General features: G+C 42.5%; 1 protein-coding gene across 3 annotated transcripts; it reads right to left on the reverse strand.

The window, feature by feature from the left end:
* Positions 1–3136: 3136 nt before the first annotated feature.
* TMEM177 (transmembrane protein 177) lies at positions 3137–14024 on the reverse strand. 3 transcript variants are annotated; one of them, XM_048953773.1, is made up of 2 exons: positions 13961–14024; positions 3137–11381 (listed from the first exon to the last, which is right to left on the reverse strand). In XM_048953773.1, the coding sequence occupies exon 2, from the start codon at positions 11365–11367 to the stop codon at positions 10435–10437; it is 933 nt and encodes a 310-aa protein (XP_048809730.1). In that variant the 5' UTR covers positions 11368–11381; positions 13961–14024; the 3' UTR covers positions 3137–10434. The 3 variants fall into 3 exon arrangements, with proteins under 3 accessions (XP_048809730.1, XP_048809728.1, XP_048809729.1); XM_048953771.1 differs by having other exon boundaries at positions 13657–14013; XM_048953772.1 differs by having other exon boundaries at positions 13583–14013.
* Positions 14025–15320: the final 1296 nt, after the last annotated feature.

Raw genomic sequence — 15320 nt, forward strand, 5'->3', positions numbered from 1 at the left:
AATAGTGATCAGAATTGAACAATGCTATTTAAATGGAAATTGATGCACTCCTAGCAAAAAAGCTTCTTTTAGGACTTGGTGGTCAGGGGATACCAATTAATGGGAAGTTGGCTCAGAGACAGAAAATAAAGAATAGAAACATTTGGTCATTTTTCTTTCTCACATATGGTGGTTTGTATCAGAATAAGACCAACCTGATTTGTTAAATTAATTCATAAGTCACAAAAGTAGTGAGAGGCAGAATTCTGTAGATGGGATCCACAAAAACACCTTGGAGGAAACTGACAAAACTAGAGAATGGGTCTGCCCATGAAAATCACCACAAAGCAGTGTATGAAAATTTACTGCAGAACTGAAGGGTGGAATTCACCTGCAATAATGACTTATGTGTAACCCAATTTTCACTATAAATATATTAGCAGCACTATTTGGCAATTAGCCTTAGTTGGGCACAACTGCTTTAAACTACTACGTCCAACTAAGTCCAGCTCCCCATACTCTACTTATACATCCTGTGCTTTAGGACTCTGATCACCTTGGTAGCTCCTGCTGGACACTCCCAGGATCCTGAATGGAGGCATGCATAACTCAAACTGCAAAATAAATTTTTGGGGGTATTCTTTGCTTATGGAAACCCACCCAAAACATGGGCAGCTGCCACAGTAACCACTCCAACAGTGTGCTCCCCATAGGAAGGCAAAAAGAAAATGACATGCTATGGAACTTCAGGTCAGTAAATGAAAACAGATTTGAAACTTCAGCCTTTTAGGATTTTAGGACGGGCTGAAGGAGAGAATTTCCAGCACGGATAGCACACATGGAAGCAAACTTCATTCTAAACATACCAATGAGGATTCTCTTGTAAACACACAGTTCAAAAGCAGTTTTGACAAAATGTATGGCATCTCTTGTGTAACTTCAATAACAACTCTACATCTGATAAAACCAGCCACCCTGGGCTCTTTCATCTGATAACCTCTCATTATCTTCTCAGTGACAAGGACAGGAGCCTACGCCTTAAAAAAGATAGAAACCACGTCGTTATCATTAAAAATACGATACTTTATAACAACAGCAGGCAACTCTTAATGGTCATTTCACAACACCAGAGCCTAAGAAATGACAAATAATATTTTCACCTGAGACTACCAGGAGAGACTGCGTCTATTCAGATTAAAAATAAAAGATTCTAGACAAGAATCACCTAAAGTGATGCTGAAAGAGCACAGAAGCTGCAAACACGCAACTTCTGGAGACAATACCCTCAGCAATGACATAACAAATCTGCTTCAATGGTGGTTCTCAAACTTTTCAGATCAAGATCTATTTATTTTCTCTAATGGTTTAAGCCTCTTCCTGGTATCTCTACAGAAATTCAGTGGAAACAACATGCTACCATATGGCTTTTGTTAAACACAGGAGCACATTGTTCCTGTGAGATTCTTGGGCAGTACCTCCATAAGCTATAATCATGGCATTTCTTCTGTCCCTGTATGTATAAACTAGAAGGGGAATAAGGAAGACTAGATGTGAAGGAGACTCTTGAGCCAGAGGGACCGAATTTTGTATTTCAGCACAAATCAGGGTTGGATCTTCCTGTCATGGGAATGCCATTGTGCTGATAGTATTAACCCCCAACAGGTGTAGATGAAAATTACAAATGCTCTGGTTGAAGCCATGCAGGAGGATGGTGGGATGCTGCAAAAGAGATGAAATTAGCTCAAAGGGGATTCTCTACAAACAGATGCCACTTGGCACAAAACAGAGAACCTTTGGGGGCTTTTCCTCTTGATCAGGGGCTGTGCATAGTAGAAACCTTGGATCTATACTCAGTTCTCTGTATGCCACTATTTTCTTGAATGGCAGATTTGGCACAAGTAAAAACTGCGTTACCAATGGGTGATTCAGTTCTTTCTGGAGAAACAGAATGTTGCTAAAGGGCCGGAGTCCACTGGGCCAAAGAAAGCGTCTCAGTTGATGAAATACCCACAGCATACACTTTACCAGTCTGTAAACAAAGCCAGACCTCCAATCTGGCCAAAACCCACTGACTCAAATGACATGCCACCTTTTTGTGGTAACTAAATAATTCATAGTTGTGGCAGCATGGAGACTTCAATCTGTTCTAAGAGCTAACAGCACTCTTGGGTCAGTCTCCCTTTTCCTCAGTCGCACTCCCACTTATAAAACCCTTTGGCTTCAATGGTTTTCTTACCAGGATGGCCCTGGCACTCAGCAAGCCAACAAGGACTATGAGCAGCAGACACAATGCTAACTGGACCACAAAATTCCAGGCTGCAAAGCAACACAGCTGGCTAATTCCACAAAATGCAACCATGTCCTCAAAACTTATGTACTTTACTGAATTTTCATTTCCTGAAAAAAAAGTTATTTTTCTGAGAGAACGTCAAGCAGCCTCCCATTAGGCAGGAACCACTCAAGCACATATGCTCACCATGACTTGCTGCCAATGCTCATGTGACTGCCTGCCAAGAGGTACACAAAGTTCACATCTGACACTAAGACTCTTATGTAGGATGTTCTCTGCCTGATAGATCAACGCTCTTTGGCCCATAAAATCTATTAGCAGCAGCAAAGAGGCATGGAGAAAACTCTGCATTTACTTTAAGTTACTCACAGGGATACTGAACAGAACAGGCTGCTTCCTAAACTAGGGAATCTCTGGCTTACAACTGGCAGCCTGTGAAGCAATTCATGAGCTGCAAGGTAGAAGAACATTTACTAGCTGAGTTACAAAGCTCTTGATGAGTTTACGATGGCATGATGGATGCACACATCAAGTGACAGCAAATAAAACAGTGACAACGTGATCTTTGCTTTACACATCAGTTTTCAGGCAACCTGTTTTTGCAATTGAAAATGTATATTGCATGTTCTGTGGTAAGCTGGAGAGAGCCTAACTTAAAGGAAGTTACAAAGTGCTAACAAAAAGTTGTAAAGATGGAAAATCGTACAAGACACATGAAGTGATAATACTTCTCTTCTACAGTCCTTGGAAAGATTTTTTTGGATTGTAATGAAATATGCTGCAGTCTCTTTGCCCTCCTTAGCTTCTTTTAATAGCAATAAGAGTAGTTTGGTTTTGGTTTTTTTTTGTCTCTCGGAAGCCAACATTAAAAAAAAAAATCAAACACAAAGTAAGACTTGAAAAGCAAGCAGAAAAAACACAGAAAATCACCCGTCCAAATAGCAGTCAGTTATTACTTTATGTTAGGTCATGCTCTTTGGGAGATTACTTGGTTTCAGTCTCTTACTTTGCAAGGACACTTTCCACATTAGATCTAGCAAGCGTATGATGCAAATGTTCCTTGGATTGCATGATACAGACAGCCCAGGCACCCCCCCATTCAGGAACCCATCTCAGTACTCTTCATGTCTTTCCCTTCCAGTCCCACAGTTCCTGCACTTCCTTCACACCATGACACAAAGTGGGGATTCTTATCCTTGCCTACAACACCATTCTCAAACTAATCTCACCGAGATCATAGTTGAAACCTACAAATCATAAACCCAAAGAGATTATTTAACGTAGGTCTGCAACCACCTTGACATGCACAACAGCACACCATGAGCACACCATGACATCCTCCAGCCATGTGCTGAAGGGACATCCCAGCTGCCCTTTGGGATGGGTTTGATCCTCGCCACACAGCTTTGGGCTGCTCAAAGCAGACAAACAGACAGACCCACCCCCTCCCAGGTCCAGCAGCAGCCCACTGGAGCTGCATACCTAACAGAGTGCTTGGGTGATGCCCACTGATTGACAATCACTGGTTTGTAGCACCACAGAGCCCAATCTGTTTTCACACCAGTGTCTCTATTAGTGCCATCAATATTGACTCATTTTACACCATCTAAGGTGAAACTCTGCAAGATTAAAAGCACTGTGACAGCGTTGTAGGTCTGTTTTTTTCTCAGAGGCTTTTCACTCCCACAATTTCAGCTGAAGCCATCCTCCATCTGACACCCACGAAATACCAGGTAAGCACCAACTCTTTCATACCAGATGTCAGCTTTGGAAATTCAAGATGAAAATGCTCAGTGCAAAGGGAAAGAATTTTGAGACATCTATTCCCACAACACACACAGCATTCTGCAGGGTTCAAAGCTGCATCAGCCCTGCTTCCAGTCCCAGAATAAGAGACTTCAAAGACAGCCATGATGTAATTTGGGAAATTCTCACTTCAGAAAAACTTACCTCTGTGCTCTCCATGTAACACTTCTACAATACAAGCACTTTATCTGGGTCAAGGAGCAGTAAGTGTGTGTCCCAGCTGAACTGCCTGTTCTGAATGCGGCATCACTTTCGTGCTTCTCTTTCTTCCCCTAAAAAAAGACCTGTCATCCCATGACTCCAGAAGAAAATTTACCTTTTGTGATCCACCCACTCCTAACTTTCAGCTAAGATTTTTTTCCTTTTACACTCACTTAAGGAAATCTCAAATACATTAAAAAATCCCATAAAATATTATAGCCATTTTTATTCTGTTCAGATTTGCAACACAAACTATGTCCTGTGCAAGAAGGTAAGAAAAGCAAACTTTCGCCTTTTCACCTGCTTTGAAGGCTTAAAGCCAACGTGCACACACTGTGTTCATCTGCCCACCTGCAACTGTGCCAGAGCCAGCTTCGCACATGATGCAAGGGAACATTAAGATCAATAAACTGTGATTACAAAAAACTCTCTGGATTTACTACCACCATAAAAAGATGGCTTCAGCATTTCCCATTATAAGGTGACAGCATGCTCAATGAAAACTGTATCGATAAAATGTTTGTCTCATTTCTGATTTGACTTTTCCAACACTCAGAACTGCTTCGGTAGATAAAGTGGAAGAACAAGGAGGGAGAGAGGAAAGAAGTGTTAGAGAATGAACACAATTTTCCATATTGCTAAGAAGAATATCTATATATTTTATATAGAGAGAGAGATAAAAACTTTTGGGAGCATGGGCTTTTATTTTCCTATGGCAACTTCTAACCATCACAGGCATATAATGAATGTCTGAACATTAAGAATTCATGTGTGCTGCCTTAGATGAGCATAATTCTCAACTATTATTAATGAGGAACTACAAAACACACTTCAAGTTTTATGCCTAAATTACATGAAGTTTCCAAAACCCATAAATACATCTGTCTATTGGTATCTACAGAGAATTACATAACACACTTTTATAATGCAGCCACTGAGGCAGTGGAGCTCATTCCATTTGAGAAAAGATCTTACAAGGAAAACTTTCTACAGAGTAACTCCTCCTCTGCTCTGTTTTCTAAAATATTTATAGATGCCTCCAGTCTAGTCAGGAAATAGAGAAAAAAAAAGTATAAAAGTCGGCATCGTTATTTACAGTGCAGCTTGATCTTAATTTTCCATCTCCCCATTCATTTGTTAAGAATGAATTGAGCTTTACAATAGTAAAAGAGATTATAGTTTTGTCTTTACTTCCTCATTCATCACATTTCTTTATAGCTACAGTGGAGTGATTTACTAATTTTCACTTCTGGGCACACTCTAGTTTTCATATCACAAATTACAGCTTCAGTCTCAGATGATATACAGCAATATTGACAGTTTTATTTGTGGTGAAGGGACTTCACAAAATTCCATTTTTCTCGAGCTGGAAATAAGAGTAGCACAGGCTGTTTGGACCAGCAGAGCCAGCATGGCACAGAACTGACACAAGCTGTAACGCCAACACACCTGGACAACATCAGTACAAGCACATAATGGCACAACACCAGCTATTATTTCTCAAGCCAGGTTCTATCACCCAACCACAACAGTACATGAAGTTCCCTGCAACCTTCAGGAACAGGGCTTTACGAGTCCCTTTCGAGGGGCTCAGAGAGGACAGCAGCATCTAAAAATTGCCAAATGGCACTAAGATCAAAAGTGAACTAGGTGCCAGTGACTGCAAGCAAGAAATACATGTAAAGTTAAATGTAAAACGTAACGCTAAATGGAAAATTAAAAAGCAAGGTTATTATTTTTTTTTCATAGCCAAAACATGAAGGTTTTTAACCACATTACTTATTTTTCAGTTAGCTAAAGGCATTTTTCCTTGAAAAAAAAAAAAAAAAAAAAAAAAAAGTAGTCTAAACCCAATTAAATAAAAGTTCAAGCTGCTGTGGTCTTTGGCTAGCAAGCACTGTGGGAGCAAGTAGGTAGTGCAAATGAAAGTGCAAGTAGCAAGTGAGAGCTTAACAAGTTCCTAAATTATGTGAATGAGCTGCAGCAGCTTGCAAAGTGAGTCAGCAGAGGCAATTAGAGCAGCAGGGCAAGGGGAAATGTAGAGGAACAGAATAAAGCAGCAACAACATTCCCAGTGGAAAATTGTTTCAGCAAACAACAGAAGAAAGGTCTGGCTTTCAGAAGATGGAATAAAGATCCCCACATGCTAGGAAGCATGATTTGATGGGGGCTCTCCCTTCAAACTCATGCCCCATTCTCATGTGAGCTGCAGCGCACAGAAAGCTCCTGGTTTCTGTGATCGTGGCAATCTCTGTCTGAGGAAACTGAGAGCATTTCTGGAAAATTCGGATGTTTGGCTGTGAAATTGACAGGTTACCTTATAAAAAAAAAAAATTTTTTTTTCTTTTCATATGGAAAACACAGAGTAATTTCTTGATGTTTTAATAATTTTCTGCCTTCACAGCTGTGGCAGATAGAGCAGCTTGAGTGTACTCTGTTTTACTAAACAAACTGATACACTCTCAGTGAAAAAGAAGTTCAGCTAACGTCCACCAACATCCACGTTTCACCTCCTCCAGATTTCACTTGTTTAACGATTCCTAGAGAATCAGGACACTGTTTTTAAGACTAGCTGTCACACCAACCAAATTCAGCTCCTCTCTTTCTCTGCAAGCATTCTCCTTGTCCTGAAATCTTAGTGATGCTTTCCTACATTAGCATCCCTTACCAGTGCATTCTGCCTTTCTCAGACACGTTTCCAGCTGAGATGAATGAAATCAAGGAAGAGCACAGTGCCTGCACATGCAACAGGCTGTCTGCAACTGAATCATGTTTATACTAACGTAATCACACCTGTTCCGTGAAGCTTCTAATGAACAAGAGCAGATAACAGTTGCAAGATATGGCCCAAATACTTGTCTCAGTGCTTGCCAGGCATTGCATTCCCACATAGTAGAGATGCCTGCAGTTGTTTTAGTGATGCCTACAACTGCTGTGCATGGCACTACTCAATCTGGGGTAGATTCGCTGCATTTGTTCCTTTAATGAAAGCTGCCTGTGATTCAGTCAGAGGGCCATGACTCGATTCATACATTTTAATTCACTCCCACCCAAGCCACACTTTGTCACAATGGATGTTTCACAACTGCAAAGCAGGAGCCTGGCTCCCAGCCTCACTTTCTTCACCGCCAGCAGCACACCCTGTAGGGCAGTGGGCTCCAGTCAGCGCTCATCGTCCTATCTGTCAGGTTCTGGAAGCCACTTTAATGTGAAAAGAGGTGATAACAGTGCTCTGCTGTGATAAGAGGTGCTGTTGTCTAAATTGATACTGTGCTTCAATTGAAGCCCTCATAGCAATACCCTGGGCAATGTTATTCGCATGCAAGCTAGAAAGGGGTTTCACCTCAGCCACTTCTGAAGCTGCTTCTCCCTGAAAGCAACATAAGGAGACAATTCAAAACTGACTTTAAATCAGATTATTTCTACTATTTGCCTGGCTATAAGAAAATTGCTCAGCTTTCAGTCTTGCTGTGCTTCCAATAGCTTTACCTTCCTGACTATTAAGCAGGCTGAAGGCACCTCCATGACAAGTAACCATCACTCTTAGTATGGGGGAAAAAAAAGCTGCATTTCTCCATGCCAGGGGGAATTCTGAGCAAAGGATCCATGGAGCTCTCATCTCCTGCACTATTATCCTCTAAGGATTTATGTAGCAGCAAACATCACATTTATATAAAAATTATGTTACAAAGAGCATTTTCTCTTCAGTTTCTCTAGTTATCTAGAAATTCGGGACAATAGTCTAAATAAACGTGTCAGGGAAACCTCTCTTTAAAGGAGATTGTGCATATGTTTAAACTAGTGACTCATTGTGGTCATTTTCACCTCATACTTCATGCTCTAATCGATTTACTGCACCAGACAGAAAGAGAGCCTCGTTTCTGCAGTCAATATCCATTTTTATGAGAGTTCATTATTTCATTCACACTCTGGCTTTTACAATTGCTTGGCTGAAACTTCTTATATCAGCCTCCTAGCAACTCCCTTTGCTTTACATTTTATGTTGCTTCTCTGCATAAAAACCAGTACCACATCTGTCTCACCTGAGCACTTAAGAGAAGCCAGTTACAACCACAACGTGCTTCCTGAACTCTGAGTTTCAGCTTCATAACTATTGGAGGCTACAATATTACTTGTAAACTGAGTCTGGGCCACTGAATAAACTTGCTTTTCCCCATCATTTTTCTATTTCTGCAATATTGCAAGACTTTGCATGAGTATTTTCATGGCCACATACTTGAGTTTGCAAGACAATTCAAGCTTCCCAAAATTATAGGAACTCTTAATTAGCAGTTGTGATTTGGACACTTCTCTTTTGACAGGACTACGCTTCCAGATTTCATGGCTGGCTATAGAATAGGAGCTTAACTACACAAAGATCCAGGTTCGCAAGCCCTTGGTAAGCACATCTCTTAAGAAGGCAAGAGAGCATGTCTCAGAACAACTAGCCTGCAATCCCACACTGACACCAACAGCAAGTTAAAAGGCTAAATCTGACACAGAACCTATGGATACGTGGAGCCGCTTGGACAATCCAGCTGGAAGAGTAACGCAAAGAGCACAACTGCAAAATCCATTAGCATTACTGGGCCTTACAGCCTGAGAATGTCAAATAACAGCACTAGCTGCAGGCGCCCTGATGAAGAGCAGCAAGGACTGGTTGGTTTTTTAAACTAAATTTTGCTTTAAATTGCTACCGCTGTAAATCTCAAATAAGGATTCTATTTCCTCTCTGCACTCTTTATGTAGCAGCAACTCCTTAAGCCAAAGAAGTGGGACAAGTTCTCTCCTGTGTTATTTAATGGAATTCAGACTTAATGGAGTAGCATGAAGATGAATTGAATTCACAGACTACATAAAACAGGAATTATATTCCAGCCTCCAGCCACTACATTACTAAACCAGCAAAACTCTATCTTGACCTTTTATATTGGATTTACCTGGAAGAAAAGACAAAATTTAGCCTGGAGCTTTGAAAACCTGAGCCTGAAAGTAAAGTCTCTTTATTCCACAGAACAGGAGATTCTGCCAAACTCTTTCAGAAAGGTCAAGAGAACAATAAACTTATGTCCCATAGCCAGAAAGAATCTAAGAGACATCTCATGACTTGATGCTTCAAGGACAAACACGAGTGATCAGAAATGGTTCAGAAAAATACCCATCACACAGCAGAAACCCAAACAACTTAGAGATACAACTTAAGCAGTGTAAAGCAACACCAGTGCCCCAGCTGTCAGTATATCAACTTTATGTCAATACCCGATTCAAAGCAAAACAGAACTTGGTGATACTTTGAGTAAACATTGGCAAGACTTATTATTGTGATGGATAGAGACTTATTTCTTTGACCTTGTCTTTATTCCTTAACATAAAAGTTGACAAAAAACAAGATGTATTTTAAAATGAAACAAAAGCCATACCAAAGCAAACTGAAATTCCTCTTCTGAACAGCATGATCCCACTTGTGAGAAAACACCCAACTTACAGCAGATGTTGGTTTCATACTCCTGCTGTTGGGACACTCATCCTCTCTGCAGTCACAGTGACATCCTGATGAAACCAGATTTAAGCTACAGGTGCAGTAGTAATTTAGCTGTATTTGTGTAAATGGCAGCACAATTCGCCTGCCCTACTGAAGAATAGTGATTGTAGTGTAAGAATTTACACAGCCTAAGAACTTACACAGGGCATAAGTGTTGTGTCTCAGTGTTTATGTAACTGCACAACACAGACTCCCAGTCGTTTCAACATGTTACTGCTATAGCATAAGAGGAATGGCAAAAATTCACAACACTACCCATGTTTAAATGACAATGATCCCAAAACTCTGACTTTACCCTTGCCATTTTCCAGCCTGAAACTGGCAGTAAGGGGGAGCAGAACAGCACAAGTTCCAGATTAGCATCTGAGCAGCTCCTTTCCTCAGTGGTCTTGTGATTTAAGATGCACACAGAGCGGAGCACTTTTGAAGCAACTCTTTAATATTTTAAGAGAGAATTCTTTATTCACGGAATGTGCAATAACTCCTTCCAAACTATATGCAAAAATAAACCCCAAAATTCTAATGAAGACATAGAGAAGGAAAAAAAAAAAACCAGCACAGCAGTGTTCCAAAGAGAATACATAATTTACAAGTATAAAATTCAAGCACTCCCTTCCTATGCCTGGAGCTCTTTTAAAATATTAACAATTAAATCTCTTCGGTAAGTGTATGGGGTATACTTTATTCTGAACCAGTGCCTTGGGAAAAGGTTACCACTTGGGGCATATATTTTTGTCCCTTCTTTGCCCATCAGAGCACGAAGAATCCTGTTGCGGGACAGGATTTTGTCATAAAATTCCACTCCACCTTTGGCATAGTCTTTGGATACAGTAGCTGCATTTCTGTCAGCCTTGCAGTCCAGGTGATAGGTCATAGCATCATAAGAAATGTAATAGAGGATTAGTCCAGCGGCAGCAATTATGAGGTTACAGATGCTGCGAAGTACCCTGGGGCCAGAATACAGACCCAGAGCTATCTTTATACCTGTCCCACAGAGACATGTACCAGCTAAGCACATTGGAGCCACAGCTGCACTCGCTAACGGGCTGCCATTCTGCAAATACACAACTTCTCTGGCAAGTGCAAACTTCTGTGCTTCAAGTGAAAATGTCAGAGCTTCCTTCAAAGCAACACCTTCATTGCTTTCCCAGTCTACTTCCTTGCCACCAATCACAACAACATGATTGACTATTCCTCTTTTATCCTCAATTGTGCTATCAAAATTAGGAGGGATGCCCACCAAAGAACCTGAAGGCAGCCAGGGGATTCCAGCACTGACCGGGTGGAAGCCAGAAGCTGCAAAGGCTTGGTAGTTGGTGGACTTCACTGCAGTATCTTGAAGGACATCCTGAAAAACAGCACTGAGCCTCTGAGAAAGCTCAGCTGGCTGCCCATCTGACCAGCACTCATGCAACAGTTTGAACGTCTGCTTAGGAAATACATGATAGGAAAGGTTAGCGCCAAACAGTCCCACGCAAGAAGTAGCCAACAAGGTGATCTTGTGTTTCTTGAACCACACGGATGTCTTCCGCAGGAACTGCACTCCCATAGTCAAATTCTAACCTGTTTGTAACACAGAATCAGGAATTAAAGTGTGCTTAAATAGGTCTTGCATCCCTGTAGCATTTTAAAAACAACGTTAACAAGCAGCAGAGAACAATAACAGATGAAACAAATCTTCATATGCATCAACAAAACACAGAATACTTCGACAGAGAAGGCAATACTCACTAATTTTGGGACCTCTGAACAACAAAAGATAACTGAAACAAAGAATTAACTTCTCCCTCTCCTCCAGTAAATCAATTCATTGTGGTAAGGCCAATAATAAAGCCACCACGCTTCCTCCTCTCCCCAGCAATCAATAGACATTCTGTATTTACCCGATACACTACTCCTTGCCAGCAGTCCTACTGCTGCACTCCACTACGGCAGCAGCCTGCAGATATTAAGGCCAGAAAGAGACAATAATTAGATGAATCTACCCTAACTTCCTCCACTGTGTATTTCCAAGAATTTTATTTAGTTACCTCAAAATTAAACTCTGTAACTTGAGCTTAATTACAACATCCAAAATGGGATCATATCTTGATTCGAAAATTTCAGGAGACAAAACTTGCCTTTGGAGTTTCCTCTAATGGATAACCAACTTCAAAACACAATGAAAAAGAAAGTACGTCTTTCTTCTAGTTTTTCAGATTTCACCTGACAGGTTGTGGTTCCGTCTTACTTGCAAACAGCTATTTGCAAACACCAGCATCCTTTCAGGGGCAATTTTAAAAAAAATTTGTCTGAAATAATTTGTCTGACAAATAATTCATGCAATTCAGGGCAGAAACAGAGATAAAAACTGTTTGAGGGCAGATGGCTATGCTGTGACTATTCACATCAGCTGATAAATATAAAAACTTCCCAACCTGCCAGCTCCTTCAGTTCAAGAGTTCTGCTTCCCTTAGGGAGTATCAGCTCCTTTTATGGACCAAGCCATATGATGGGTTAGAGCCTAGGAGAGCTCTAATCTCTTAAAAAATTCCAGTGGCTACAGAATCCTTTCCTAAAATGATGCGACTGTAAAGTCATAACAGTTAATAAATGGTTAATGACTGGTTAATCCAACCCTGCCTGCAGCAAGGGTGTGGAACTAGATGATTTTCAAGGACTCCTTCAATTTAAGCCATTCTATGATTCTATGAATTAGGTGCCTAAATCCAAAAGAGATCAACGACACTTGGGTGCCCATTCCCATCTGCATTTTGCAATGCTTCATCTCTCAGAGCCGTAACACATGTGCTGGGGAGAATCTTGCTGCAGCTGTTTCAGACACTGCTATTTCCAGCTGTCCTCATGGAAAGCCGAGGTAGCAAAAGGAAACTGTTTGGATGGAACTACTGAGGCCTCAGTGCAGAGTACCATCAAAGCTGGGTTTTGCTGAGCTGCTGGGCTTTGTACCGCAGCAGCTGAAACTTTGCCATACACTCTTTCCTTCCCCTCAGGCTGAACAATGCCCTCCCACAAAGGGCAGAGCAGACAACTAGGGGCTGTAACATCACAAACCAGCACTGTGCAATGTGCCGGGACACACCAGCCATGATCAACGGCAAATGGGTATCAATCATAGGGGTGCAGAAAGGGATTAAATTAAAGGCGGTGTTTTAATGATAGGTTATTACAACTCCCTCCCGTGAAGTCCTTTCAAATTGTAAATTCACCAGAAGAACCCTTGAATGTTTATACTGCACCTAACACTCACTGAGCGCTTAACAGCAACAATGATGCACGTAAGTATACAATCATTACATTTGCATTGCTCAGAATAATAACTAGTGGCATTCTAACAGAGGACTGGAGGTGCTGATTTGTTTGACAAAATTATTTAAGAAAAACACTCCAAAGCACTGAAAGCTTGGCTGGAAACCCACTTTTGGGAGAAAACATCCTTGGCAGCGGAGCCAAAAGCAGAAGATAGTAATATTAAACACAAAGGATTCCCTGGGAGTTAACGACCTCTTGGCAGACTGGTAGGTGGATCTGATGGTAAGGCCATGCCGTTACAGGGAGCGCCAGCCCCAGCTGGATGACACCCTACTGTTCTGCCATGCACCCAGTGCGACCAGCAGAAATCAGTAATCAGGTCGTGTTGGTCAGCGTCCATGAAAAGAAAAGAGGAAGAAATACCCCCAGGAGCTGTCAGCACCCAGCCCCAGCTCAGAGCCCACACCATCACACCGCAGGCACGTGGTATTCTTAACCTTTGTGCAACTTACTGGTAAGGAAGGCAAGCAGGAGCCACGTGGTGATTTATACTGGAGCATACCCCGCAAACTCTGACTTAACTTACTGAATTCTGATGAAGCCACACCGCGATTTATAGGCCTGTCTCCCTCAAGAGCTGAAATACTCTTTGCCACTGCGTGCACGTACAGACAAATTCGTGAGAGAGAACGAGGATTTCAGCTGCAAAAGCAGGGCCGGGGCTGGAGCCGGCCTAGAAGCTGTTCCCTCTCCCTCCCGCCTCGCAGAAGCCCGGTGACCGCTCCGCGCCCAGCTCCAGCTCCAGCGGGGGCCTGGGGCCGGCAGCCCGCCCCGACGGCAGCGAAGGGCGGCAGAGAAGACTGGCATCGCCTCCCCCCGCCCGCACCTACCGGGGCTCCCGCACCGCGGCTGCAGCCGAGGCGGGGCTCCGACGGGCGGAGGACGGAAGAGGAAGGGGCGGGTGATGGGGCTCGTCTTTTTAACGGGGCCTTTTAAAGCTAGAACGTCCCCCCTTTGCCTTCTGCGCTGTGTGCTGTGCTGCGTGGCTTGGCTACCCTAGGCCTCGTACCCCGGGTCGTGTCGCTTCCCCGCCCTCCGGAGCTCAGAAACCCGCAGCTGCTGCCGCAGGGCCGCGGTGCCAGCTGGAAGAGCTGCAGGCGTGAGGACAGCTGTGCCAGCCCCATCCGGCTCGGCCCTGGTGTGGTGTCAGCACGTCGTGCAGAGGGGTGTTGTGTAAGGGAAGCGTTCCCCTCATTTCAGAAATTAAAGTCACCCTTTCATGCAGAATTCTTCAGGTTTTGGGCAGCCGAGGTTTGCAGCTCAGAAACGTCAGCTGTGTGCTGTGACAGCAAGGGGGGGAAACTGTGTGAATATCACTGGGATTTTAATACGTGTCTTTGTGTTTCAGTGTTACAGTTCCATGGCTTAATCCTGCTTAAATCCCCTCTTTATACATCATTAACAGAGCCCTTCTGCTGCAGAAACAACGGAGGGCAAAAAGGTGATGGAAGAGCGGATGATCAGGGCGAAGGCTGAGGTCCCCTGGTTTGGTCAGTGCAGAGAAGACCATTTTTGAATTTGGGCTTGAGATCTGTCTTCAGATAAAAGAGTCAAGACTGTGAACTTAAGAGCTTTCATTCGAATTGAAGTATTTTGCTACAACTTGTATGAATGTACCCTAATAAACAAATCACTCTCATCTTTTTCCTGCTCAGTGATCTGCTGGTCCCCAGCATTATACAAATGCTAGTGCTACAGAGACCCAGCTGGCCAGGCCTAGCCAGCTTATCTCCTTATGTGAACAGAGACTGTTAATGGCATCCTTGGTTTTAACTCCCAATAGGCAAGTTGCTAAGAAAACACCCTCCTTTGTGAGAGGACACCGTTCTAGCCTTAGGTTATAGTTTTATGTGAAATTGCAGGACAGATTAGCAGTTTGCTGCCACCCAAAGGGAGAAGTCAGAGAAAAGATCTTACCTTTCCCACATCTTTCTCCCTCTGAACCTCACTTTTTGCCAGGTCTGGCATTCATCAGATCTTTTCATGACCTGCTTTGAACTCGCTGTCAGCAGAAAACTTCCCATAGTGAAAACAAACAAACAAAAAAAGCAACCACAATCATTTTCTACTAGTTACTAACTTGTATGGGATCATGGAAAAGGCAGTGAGAGGCAGCCAGCAAAAAAAGGAGACTAGAGCTTTATCTTCCCCTTTATCAGCAGACAACTTTAATAGCCATGGGTCTGCAGC

The sequence above is a fragment of the Lagopus muta genome, chromosome 8 (genome assembly GCF_023343835.1).
Source record: "Lagopus muta isolate bLagMut1 chromosome 8, bLagMut1 primary, whole genome shotgun sequence".
Taxonomy (NCBI): domain Eukaryota; kingdom Metazoa; phylum Chordata; class Aves; order Galliformes; family Phasianidae; genus Lagopus; species Lagopus muta.